Source organism: Calliphora vicina, chromosome 4, assembly GCF_958450345.1.
Source record: "Calliphora vicina chromosome 4, idCalVici1.1, whole genome shotgun sequence".
Lineage (NCBI taxonomy): Eukaryota > Metazoa > Arthropoda > Insecta > Diptera > Calliphoridae > Calliphora > Calliphora vicina.
In genome coordinates, this window is record NC_088783.1 from 102348557 (window position 1) to 102361186 (window position 12630).

The window sequence follows — 12630 nt, forward strand, 5'->3', positions numbered from 1 at the left end:
TATTTAATAAAAAATTTAAAAAATGTTTTACATAATCCATAGTATAGGTGTTGTAGATTGTATTTTAATAAAAATAATTAATTTTCACTTAGCCAATTCTATTCTATAGACCTTTTTCTAACAAGTTTTTAATATGTTTCTAACAAAATATTAATGTAATTACACGTAATTGTTATATTATTACAAAATTCTTTAACAAAATTGATGTCCACAGAATATCACATGTGTTTTCTTTATGTTGGTTAAAAAAAATTTCAATTTAATTTATTTTTAGATTTTTGAAAATTATTTTAAAATTTACTCTATTACAGAGTCATTTTGCTCATATTGTCATGATAATCTTTGAAAGATTTCTTTCACAAATTTAAATAAATATTAAAAATAATAATGATTTCGAGCAACATTTCAACATATTATCATTGATATTGTTCTAAATATTACAAAACTAAATTTTTATTTTATTATTTATTAATAACTTTGTGAATATCATTGCTAAAATCTTCTTACCATTCATTCCCTACATACACGATTAATGTAATTTTTTTAAAAGTGTAAAATGATTATCATCTGATTTTTTCTTTGTTTATATTTACAATGCAACAAAATATGATTACAATGAAAAAATAAATATTAAATTTTTAGGTTGTGAAACATTTATTTACAAAAATTTATATAAATTTGTCTAATATTTATTTGAAGATGCATATAAAGCGATTAGAAAACCAATAATAATTTCTCTGTAATGATTTTTTTATAATAATATGATATTGGGAAATTTAAAAATTCGCTTTACAAATTGTTTAATGAAAATATTATTTCATCATGTTTCCTTGTCAGAAAGTACAAAAAAGTTTAAGAAATTGTTCGTAAATTTAAAGAAAGTTAAACAAAAAAATATACAAGTAAAAAATCTAATATTCTTTTCATAATATAAACAAAAAATATATTCAAAGTAAAATATCTCATAAAATTTCATGTTAAGACGACGGACGGCAAACATGACGGTAAAAATTCATAATTTTTTCCTTCTACAAATATACAAGTAATAAATTTAATGTTCTTTTCTTAAAATAACCAAAAATATATTCAAAGTAAAATATCTCATAAAATTTCATGTTTAGCCGACGGAAAATTGTATTTTTAAGCCGTCGGTCGGTAAAATTTCATAATTTCTTCCTTCTAAAAATATACAAAAATTTCCTAAAATTTCATATATGAATAGACAATTCATGTTAAGCCGACGGCAAAATGTGTTTATGTTTTTGTTAAGCCGTCGGTAAAATTTCATTTCAAAAATTGTTCCTTCTAAAAATATACAAAAATTTAATATTCTTTTTTATAAAATAACCAACAAAAATATGTTCAAACGTAAATAAAAATAGTTTTAAATGTTTTTATATACATATTTTCTAAACAAATTGTTCGTTCATGTTACAAAAAGAAGAATATTACATACATAAAAATTAATTAACTAAAAACTAGTAATAAAAAAATCTTTACGTTTAAACAATAACTAAAATTCTCTTTTTCAATATATTTAATGGTCCTAAAAAGGACCGATTAATGTAAAAAAAATAAAAATAGAGGAGAATTTAAAAATTTCCAAACAAATTTCGTTTTATAAACCATTGATAATGTTTCTTGTTTATTTATATGTAGTTTCAATTTTACAATAAATAAACAACAAAATTCTAGTATTAATTTAAAAACAAACAAAAATTCACCAAATTATTTTATTTATTTTTACACAGACACACAGGGATGAAAAAAAAAAAATTATAAAATATTTTTTCTTCATAAATTTCAATTATTTTGAGCTAACCACAACAACAATAATAATAACAACAACAACATCAATCGAAAAAAAAATCGGCGAGGGGGACAATAAAATTTCAACCAGAAAATGCACTATCTCTTTTAAAAATTCATTTAGTGGTCCTGAAAAGGACCGATTTTGTTTTGTTGTTATTTATACATCATCATCACATCGACACATTAAATTAAGCGCGTTCGCCACGAATACGTCTAGCCAATTGGATATCCTTTGGCATAATGGTGACACGTTTAGCGTGGATGGCACACAAGTTGGTATCTTCGAAAAGACCAACCAAATAGGCTTCACTGGCCTCTTGAAGAGCCATAACAGCAGAGCTCTGGAAACGTAAATCTGTTTTGAAATCTTGAGCAATTTCACGTACCAAACGTTGGAATGGCAATTTACGGATCAACAACTCAGTGCTCTTTTGGTAACGGCGAATTTCACGCAAAGCTACAGTACCAGGGCGATAACGATGAGGTTTCTTAACACCACCGGTAGCTGGTGCACTCTTGCGAGCAGCCTTAGTAGCCAATTGTTTACGTGGTGCTTTGCCACCAGTCGATTTACGGGCAGTTTGCTTTGTACGAGCCATTTTTCACTTCACTTTTTTTTCACTTTTTCACACAATCACTGTTAACACAAGAATAAAATTTTTGCCGCACTTTAGCCGCTTTATATAGAAAATTTTCACAAAAATTTAAGGGGGTGCTTTTGAATTTTACACAACGCACACGAAATGAAAAGTACAAAAATATATTACTTGCTCTCTCTAATTTTAGTTGAATTTGGTATAAATACAAGTTGTTCTCCCTACAATAATCATTAGTTCTTGTGCTACGTTTGTGAAGTGTGTTTCAAAAAAAATAAAGTGAATTAAAAATGACTGGTCGTGGTAAAGGTGGTAAAGGCTTGGGAAAAGGTGGCGCTAAACGTCATCGTAAAGTGTTGCGTGATAACATCCAAGGTATTACCAAGCCAGCTATTAGACGTTTGGCTCGTCGTGGTGGTGTAAAACGTATTTCTGGTTTGATTTACGAAGAAACTCGCGGTGTTTTGAAAGTGTTTTTGGAAAATGTTATTCGTGATGCTGTCACCTATACTGAACACGCCAAGAGGAAAACCGTAACCGCCATGGATGTTGTCTATGCTTTGAAGAGACAAGGACGTACTTTGTACGGTTTCGGCGGTTAAACACACCATTTATTTAGCGGACAATTAATGATTATATTTTAAAAAACAAAACAACCAATCGGTCCTTTTCAGGACCACAAAAAATATTTTTAAAGAGATTTTACTTGTTCAAAAATTATTATTGCATTATTATTTTGATTTAAATACATTCAAAAAATCAAAATTAATGACATGAAATGTATAGGGTTTTTTTTTCTGGTAAATGTTCACTTTTTTTAATTTTGCGAGTTATTTTATTTACTAGATATTAAAAACCAAATTAGTTTATTAACAAAGAATTTTAGATTTTTTTTCTCTTTTATTCATGAAAGATAAATTACATTTGTATTTTTAAATATAAAAATTAATATTAATTTTCAGAAACAAACAAACAATATTCTTTAATACATATGTATGTAGATATAACCGAATGATTCAATAATAGGTATAAAGTTCTATTTTAATATTATTATTATTTTTAGTAATGTGTGAATATTTTTCCTTTTCAATACATACATACTATGCATACATTTAAGCATCTTTCATTGATCAAAGTAAACAAAAATTTAATACATACATATAGTATATAGTATTTGTATGCATGTACATATAAAGAAACAAATTCTTACAATTTGATTGACTGTACGTACTACTATAATTCGTACAGAAACAAAATCGCCTAACACACCCAAATATTTAGTGGAAAAACAGGAATTCTTTCATAGTTATTAGCAAGAAACCAGCAAACATAACAACAACAACAATGCTTGTACATACTATATAAATATGTATGTTTGTGTAAAAGGGATGATTAAGAGACAGCTGATGTTTTTGCATAGACAAAGAAAATGGATAAGAAATATAAACGGCTGCTAAATAAGAAAACAAAAAAACGGAAAGGAGAAAAGAGAAATAAAAATTTGCCAATAAGAAATATTCCACATAATATAATAAATAGGTACATATGTACATATTTGTAAATATTTATACATATGTACAGTGGAACAACTTTTAGATAATTTTTTACGTAAACAATAATTTAATGGTAAAATAAATGAATGTACATTCCTTAAAATTAAAGAAATTCTTTGCTTTGATACAAACCAGTTTTCAAACAAGAAGAAGAATACAAATAAAATTATGTACTACACTCTGACAAATAAAATGTGTATGCACGAATTCCATCGTTGTTATACCAACAAAACAACATCGTTATTTTCTTTTCGTTGACTATCGGAATACACTAAAATAATATACATACATACATATGTATGTAGTAAAACAAAATAGGGATGAATTATGAAGTATTTATATAGAAAATGAAAATTTGTAAGAAATATTAAGAGGAATGTTAGTTAAAATAACAATTTATTTTATATAAATAAATATGTGAGGGGAAATTTGGAAAAAAAAAATTTTTTATTTTTTTATTAATACCTATGTAATATAGTTTAGTGAAAAAATTTGTTCTCTTTATAAAAATGAATTTGTCGTCCTGAAAAGGACGGATTGTTTCTTTTGACGATATACGATGGTCTGTATATAAATGTAGTATTTTTTTCTTGTTGGTTTCGAATAATTTAAGCCTTCTTTTCTGTTTTCTTGGGCAAAAGTACAGCTTGAATGTTTGGCAAAACACCACCTTGGGCAATGGTTACACCAGACAACAATTTGTTCAATTCTTCGTCATTACGGATGGCCAATTGCAAATGACGAGGGATAATTCTGGTCTTCTTGTTGTCACGAGCAGCATTACCAGCCAATTCAAGAACTTCAGCGGCCAAATATTCCATAACGGCAGCTAAATATACTGGAGCGCCGGCACCAACACGTTCAGCATAATTGCCTTTACGCAACAAACGATGAATACGACCGACGGGGAATTGCAAACCAGCACGGTTTGAACGGGACTTTGCCTTTCCCTTAACTTTGCCACCTTTACCACGACCAGACATTTTTCACTTTTTTTTTTTAGTTATTAAACACTTCACTAGAGCACTGAATACACAAAACTGTTAACGTTTCCATACAAGTAACGCAGTATTTATACTTTTTTTGTGTTCTGCTCTCACACACGGGGGTTGATTATCAACACACTAGCTATGTAGATACACATATAATTCGGCTGCACGAAAAAAAGTATATATTGCGCACAACATTCGTAGAAATTTATAAATTGTGAACAGTGTTAAAAGTGTTTGTGAAGTGTAAACAACTGAAAATTAAATTGTGAAAAATGCCCCCTAAAGCAAGTGGAAAAGCAACAAAGAAGGCTGGCAAGGCCCAAAAGAATATTACCAAGAGTGATAAGACCAGGAAACGCAAGCGTAAGGAAAGTTATGCCATCTACATTTACAAAGTGTTGAAGCAAGTACATCCCGATACTGGTATTTCCTCAAAGGCCATGAGTATCATGAACAGTTTTGTTAATGATATTTTCGAACGTATTGCCGCTGAAGCATCTCGTTTGGCTCAATACAACAAACGTTCGACCATCACCAGTCGGGAAATTCAAACTGCCGTCCGTCTATTGTTGCCCGGTGAATTGGCTAAGCACGCTGTCAGTGAAGGCACCAAGGCTGTAACCAAATACACCAGCTCCAAGTAAATTTTATTTACACCACCACGATTGATTCTTTTTTTAATTACAAAAGGCCCTTTTCAGGGCCACAAAATCAATTTTAAAAGAGTTTTAATTTGTTATCAAGCGTTTTTAGTAATTTATATTACATGTTTTTTTTTTTTAGAAAAAATTATAAACTATTTACATTTCATACAATATTTAAAAAATACAAAAATTAACTTCTTATTATATTTTTGACGTTCTTATTAACTATCCAAAATGGAAAATTAAACAAACATTTTTAATAAAAATTAAAATGTTTTTAAATATTATATTGTTTACTGTCTAAAATGGAAAATAAGACCTAAAAAAAAATAAAATAATACTTAATACAAACACTTTTAGGGGTACTGCATAAAAAGTCTAGAAGATAATCTAAAAATCAATTTTAAATCCATAAAGTTGACAATTAATTCAAATTTTAGAGGTTTTTCTAACATAATTTAAAAATTTGTAATAATTTATAAAATAAATTTTTTTTATTTTTGAAAAAATATTTTTATTAATTCTATTTAATGAAAAATTGAATATTAGAGTTTTTAAGCAATATTGTGTTTTGCCGACGGCTTTTAATTTTTTACTTTGTCAATTGAATTTTAGAGCTTTTAGGCAACATTGTGTTTTGCCGACGGCTTTTATGAAATTTTCTTAATAAATATTGTGTATAATTTAATGAAAAATTGAATTTTAGAGTTTTTATGCAATATTGTGTTTTGCCGACGGCATTTAATTTTTTACTTTGTCAATTGAATTTTTAGAGCTTTTAGGTAACATTGTGTTTTGCAGACGGCTTTTATGAAATTTTCTTAAAAAATATTGTGTATAATTTACAGGCAAATTGAATTTATAAACAATAAATTTTTCTTTTCAAATGTCAGTAGAAATAAAATGAGAATTATTGTGTAAAATATTCTTTAAAGTACTTCTATTTTATTTTTTTTTTTTTTTAAATATTAAGTTTAGAATTTGTAATTTAATCTCTTTTATGTAATTATTTTGTAGCCCTGAAAAGGGCTTTTTAGGTTATAAATATTTTTTTCAAATATTGAAAAATAACATTGTTGATAATAAAAAAAAAGATTTACTTTTTGGCGACTGCCTTTTTGGCTGCTGGTTTCTTGACTGGTGATGCCTTTTTGGGCTTGGCTGCAACAGCGGTTTTTGCTTTGGGTGCTTTTGGTTTAGTTGCTGGAGCCTTTTTGGTGGTTTTTGCTTTAACTGTGCCAGTCTTCTTAGCAGTTTTAGCATTGACCTTTTCGGTCTTCTTCTTCTCAGCAGTCTTTTTAGCGGCAGATGGTTTCTTAGCTGAGACTGCAGCAGCCTTCTTCTTGGCAGCGGCGGCTGACTTTTTCTTTTTGTCTGCAGCAGCAGCTACTTTTTTCTTTTCAGAAGCGGGTTTCTTTTCTTTAGGCTCTTTTGAGGCAGCAGCTGACAATTTGAATGAACCAGAAGCACCCTTACCTTTTGTTTGAATTAGTTTTCCACTAGTTACGGCACTCTTCAAATATTTCTTGATGAAAGGAGCCAATTTCTGTGCATCTACCTTATAAGTACCGGCCATGTATTTCTTAATAGCTGCAAGAGATGAACCACCGCGTTCCTTTAAAGTTTTAATGGCTGCATCAACCATTTGTTGAGTTGGAGGATGAGATGGTGCAGCTGATGGTTTCTTTGCCTTGGCAGAAGTAACTTTTTTCGCCTTTTTCTCAGCTGCTGGAGCAGCAACGGGAGAGGCAGTATTTTCAACAACAGCGGAATCAGACATGTTTAAAATTTTCTTCACTTTTATTTTTTATTAACACAAAAATTGTAAGTATATGGTGGTAGCACTTTTTGTGTGTGTGCGCACAAAACCATTAGGTACATCGTTATCATGAGAAGTTCATAGTAGTCGACAACAACAATTTGTTAAATTTTTAGTGAGAGCTCGAGTAAAATTTAACAAAAGTTTTTTCTTCTTTTCAATTATTTCGACTATATTTAATAAAAAATTTAAAAAATGTTTTACATAATCCATAGTATAGGTGTTGTAGATTGTATTTTAATAAAAATAATTAATTTTCACTTAGCCAATTCTATTCTATAGACCTTTTTCTAACAAGTTTTTAATATGTTTCTAACAAAATATTAATGTAATTACACGTAATTGTTATATTATTACAAAATTCTTTAACAAAATTGATGTCCACAGAATATCACATGTGTTTTCTTTATGTTGGTTAAAAAAAATTTCAATTTAATTTATTTTTAGATTTTTGAAAATTATTTTAAAATTTACTCTATTACAGAGTCATTTTGCTCATATTGTCATGATAATCTTTGAAAGATTTCTTTCACAAATTTAAATAAATATTAAAAATAATAATGATTTCGAGCAACATTTCAACATATTATCATTGATATTGTTCTAAATATTACAAAACTAAATTTTTATTTTATTATTTATTAATAACTTTGTGAATATCATTGCTAAAATCTTCTTACCATTCATTCCCTACATACACGATTAATGTAATTTTTTTAAAAGTGTAAAATGATTATCATCTGATTTTTTCTTTGTTTATATTTACAATGCAACAAAATATGATTACAATGAAAAAATAAATATTAAATTTTTAGGTTGTGAAACATTTATTTACAAAAATTTATATAAATTTGTCTAATATTTATTTGAAGATGCATATAAAGCGATTAGAAAACCAATAATAATTTCTCTGTAATGATTTTTTTATAATAATATGATATTGGGAAATTTAAAAATTCGCTTTACAAATTGTTTAATGAAAATATTATTTCATCATGTTTCCTTGTCAGAAAGTACAAAAAAGTTTAAGAAATTGTTCGTAAATTTAAAGAAAGTTAAACAAAAAAATATACAAGTAAAAAATCTAATATTCTTTTCATAATATAAACAAAAAATATATTCAAAGTAAAATATCTCATAAAATTTCATGTTAAGACGACGGACGGCAAACATGACGGTAAAAATTCATAATTTTTTCCTTCTACAAATATACAAGTAATAAATTTAATGTTCTTTTCTTAAAATAACCAAAAATATATTCAAAGTAAAATATCTCATAAAATTTCATGTTTAGCCGACGGAAAATTGTATTTTTAAGCCGTCGGTCGGTAAAATTTCATAATTTCTTCCTTCTAAAAATATACAAAAATTTCCTAAAATTTCATATATGAATAGACAATTCATGTTAAGCCGACGGCAAAATGTGTTTATGTTTTTGTTAAGCCGTCGGTAAAATTTCATTTCAAAAATTGTTCCTTCTAAAAATATACAAAAATTTAATATTCTTTTTTATAAAATAACCAACAAAAATATGTTCAAACGTAAATAAAAATAGTTTTAAATGTTTTTATATACATATTTTCTAAACAAATTGTTCGTTCATGTTACAAAAAGAAGAATATTACATACATAAAAATTAATTAACTAAAAACTAGTAATAAAAAAATCTTTACGTTTAAACAATAACTAAAATTCTCTTTTTCAATATATTTAATGGTCCTAAAAAGGACCGATTAATGTAAAAAAAATAAAAATAGAGGAGAATTTAAAAATTTCCAAACAAATTTCGTTTTATAAACCATTGATAATGTTTCTTGTTTATTTATATGTAGTTTCAATTTTACAATAAATAAACAACAAAATTCTAGTATTAATTTAAAAACAAACAAAAATTCACCAAATTATTTTATTTATTTTTACACAGACACACAGGGATGAAAAAAAAAAAATTATAAAATATTTTTTCTTCATAAATTTCAATTATTTTGAGCTAACCACAACAACAATAATAATAACAACAACAACATCAATCGAAAAAAAAATCGGCGAGGGGGACAATAAAATTTCAACCAGAAAATGCACTATCTCTTTTAAAAATTCATTTAGTGGTCCTGAAAAGGACCGATTTTGTTTTGTTGTTATTTATACATCATCATCACATCGACACATTAAATTAAGCGCGTTCGCCACGAATACGTCTAGCCAATTGGATATCCTTTGGCATAATGGTGACACGTTTAGCGTGGATGGCACACAAGTTGGTATCTTCGAAAAGACCAACCAAATAGGCTTCACTGGCCTCTTGAAGAGCCATAACAGCAGAGCTCTGGAAACGTAAATCTGTTTTGAAATCTTGAGCAATTTCACGTACCAAACGTTGGAATGGCAATTTACGGATCAACAACTCAGTGCTCTTTTGGTAACGGCGAATTTCACGCAAAGCTACAGTACCAGGGCGATAACGATGAGGTTTCTTAACACCACCGGTAGCTGGTGCACTCTTGCGAGCAGCCTTAGTAGCCAATTGTTTACGTGGTGCTTTGCCACCAGTCGATTTACGGGCAGTTTGCTTTGTACGAGCCATTTTTCACTTCACTTTTTTTTCACTTTTTCACACAATCACTGTTAACACAAGAATAAAATTTTTGCCGCACTTTAGCCGCTTTATATAGAAAATTTTCACAAAAATTTAAGGGGGTGCTTTTGAATTTTACACAACGCACACGAAATGAAAAGTACAAAAATATATTACTTGCTCTCTCTAATTTTAGTTGAATTTGGTATAAATACAAGTTGTTCTCCCTACAATAATCATTAGTTCTTGTGCTACGTTTGTGAAGTGTGTTTCAAAAAAAATAAAGTGAATTAAAAATGACTGGTCGTGGTAAAGGTGGTAAAGGCTTGGGAAAAGGTGGCGCTAAACGTCATCGTAAAGTGTTGCGTGATAACATCCAAGGTATTACCAAGCCAGCTATTAGACGTTTGGCTCGTCGTGGTGGTGTAAAACGTATTTCTGGTTTGATTTACGAAGAAACTCGCGGTGTTTTGAAAGTGTTTTTGGAAAATGTTATTCGTGATGCTGTCACCTATACTGAACACGCCAAGAGGAAAACCGTAACCGCCATGGATGTTGTCTATGCTTTGAAGAGACAAGGACGTACTTTGTACGGTTTCGGCGGTTAAACACACCATTTATTTAGCGGACAATTAATGATTATATTTTAAAAAACAAAACAACCAATCGGTCCTTTTCAGGACCACAAAAAATATTTTTAAAGAGATTTTACTTGTTCAAAAATTATTATTGCATTATTATTTTGATTTAAATACATTCAAAAAATCAAAATTAATGACATGAAATGTATAGGGTTTTTTTTTCTGGTAAATGTTCACTTTTTTTAATTTTGCGAGTTATTTTATTTACTAGATATTAAAAACCAAATTAGTTTATTAACAAAGAATTTTAGATTTTTTTTCTCTTTTATTCATGAAAGATAAATTACATTTGTATTTTTAAATATAAAAATTAATATTAATTTTCAGAAACAAACAAACAATATTCTTTAATACATATGTATGTAGATATAACCGAATGATTCAATAATAGGTATAAAGTTCTATTTTAATATTATTATTATTTTTAGTAATGTGTGAATATTTTTCCTTTTCAATACATACATACTATGCATACATTTAAGCATCTTTCATTGATCAAAGTAAACAAAAATTTAATACATACATATAGTATATAGTATTTGTATGCATGTACATATAAAGAAACAAATTCTTACAATTTGATTGACTGTACGTACTACTATAATTCGTACAGAAACAAAATCGCCTAACACACCCAAATATTTAGTGGAAAAACAGGAATTCTTTCATAGTTATTAGCAAGAAACCAGCAAACATAACAACAACAACAATGCTTGTACATACTATATAAATATGTATGTTTGTGTAAAAGGGATGATTAAGAGACAGCTGATGTTTTTGCATAGACAAAGAAAATGGATAAGAAATATAAACGGCTGCTAAATAAGAAAACAAAAAAACGGAAAGGAGAAAAGAGAAATAAAAATTTGCCAATAAGAAATATTCCACATAATATAATAAATAGGTACATATGTACATATTTGTAAATATTTATACATATGTACAGTGGAACAACTTTTAGATAATTTTTTACGTAAACAATAATTTAATGGTAAAATAAATGAATGTACATTCCTTAAAATTAAAGAAATTCTTTGCTTTGATACAAACCAGTTTTCAAACAAGAAGAAGAATACAAATAAAATTATGTACTACACTCTGACAAATAAAATGTGTATGCACGAATTCCATCGTTGTTATACCAACAAAACAACATCGTTATTTTCTTTTCGTTGACTATCGGAATACACTAAAATAATATACATACATACATATGTATGTAGTAAAACAAAATAGGGATGAATTATGAAGTATTTATATAGAAAATGAAAATTTGTAAGAAATATTAAGAGGAATGTTAGTTAAAATAACAATTTATTTTATATAAATAAATATGTGAGGGGAAATTTGGAAAAAAAAAATTTTTTATTTTTTTATTAATACCTATGTAATATAGTTTAGTGAAAAAATTTGTTCTCTTTATAAAAATGAATTTGTCGTCCTGAAAAGGACGGATTGTTTCTTTTGACGATATACGATGGTCTGTATATAAATGTAGTATTTTTTTCTTGTTGGTTTCGAATAATTTAAGCCTTCTTTTCTGTTTTCTTGGGCAAAAGTACAGCTTGAATGTTTGGCAAAACACCACCTTGGGCAATGGTTACACCAGACAACAATTTGTTCAATTCTTCGTCATTACGGATGGCCAATTGCAAATGACGAGGGATAATTCTGGTCTTCTTGTTGTCACGAGCAGCATTACCAGCCAATTCAAGAACTTCAGCGGCCAAATATTCCATAACGGCAGCTAAATATACTGGAGCGCCGGCACCAACACGTTCAGCATAATTGCCTTTACGCAACAAACGATGAATACGACCGACGGGGAATTGCAAACCAGCACGGTTTGAACGGGACTTTGCCTTTCCCTTAACTTTGCCACCTTTACCACGACCAGACATTTTTCACTTTTTTTTTTTAGTTATTAAACACTTCACTAGAGCACTGAATACACAAAACTGTTAACGTTTCCATACAAGTAACGCAGTATTTATACTT

At 28.3% G+C, this 12630-nt stretch overlaps 6 protein-coding genes and 1 pseudogene across 6 annotated transcripts; 3 read left to right on the plus strand and 4 right to left on the minus strand.

Annotated features, from left to right (window-relative positions):
- Positions 1-2000: 2000 nt before the first annotated feature.
- Positions 2001-10025, minus strand: LOC135958618 (uncharacterized; annotated as a pseudogene).
- Positions 2666-3025, plus strand: LOC135958209 (histone H4). The gene has a single exon (XM_065509092.1). It carries the CDS (start codon positions 2699-2701, stop codon positions 3008-3010), a length of 312 nt encoding a protein of 103 aa, XP_065365164.1. The 5' UTR covers positions 2666-2698; the 3' UTR covers positions 3011-3025.
- LOC135958206 (histone H2A) lies at positions 4559-4993 on the minus strand. Its single transcript, XM_065509088.1, has one exon. It carries the CDS (start codon positions 4942-4944, stop codon positions 4570-4572), a length of 375 nt encoding a protein of 124 aa, XP_065365160.1. The 5' UTR covers positions 4945-4993; the 3' UTR covers positions 4559-4569.
- On the plus strand, positions 5179-5607 carry LOC135958207 (histone H2B-like). Its single transcript, XM_065509089.1, has one exon. It carries the CDS (start codon positions 5226-5228, stop codon positions 5595-5597), a length of 372 nt encoding a protein of 123 aa, XP_065365161.1. The 5' UTR covers positions 5179-5225; the 3' UTR covers positions 5598-5607.
- LOC135958205 (histone H1-like) lies at positions 6604-7393 on the minus strand. The gene has a single exon (XM_065509087.1). It carries the CDS (start codon positions 7375-7377, stop codon positions 6694-6696), a length of 684 nt encoding a protein of 227 aa, XP_065365159.1. The 5' UTR covers positions 7378-7393; the 3' UTR covers positions 6604-6693.
- A 229-nt stretch (positions 10026-10254) lies between the features above and the next one.
- On the plus strand, positions 10255-10614 carry LOC135958208 (histone H4). Its single transcript, XM_065509091.1, has one exon. The coding sequence runs from the start codon at positions 10288-10290 to the stop codon at positions 10597-10599; it is 312 nt and encodes a 103-aa protein (XP_065365163.1). The 5' UTR covers positions 10255-10287; the 3' UTR covers positions 10600-10614.
- Positions 10615-12147: 1533 nt separating this feature from the next.
- LOC135957585 (histone H2A) lies at positions 12148-12582 on the minus strand. Its single transcript, XM_065508363.1, has one exon. The coding sequence runs from the start codon at positions 12531-12533 to the stop codon at positions 12159-12161; it is 375 nt and encodes a 124-aa protein (XP_065364435.1). The 5' UTR covers positions 12534-12582; the 3' UTR covers positions 12148-12158.
- Positions 12583-12630: the final 48 nt, after the last annotated feature.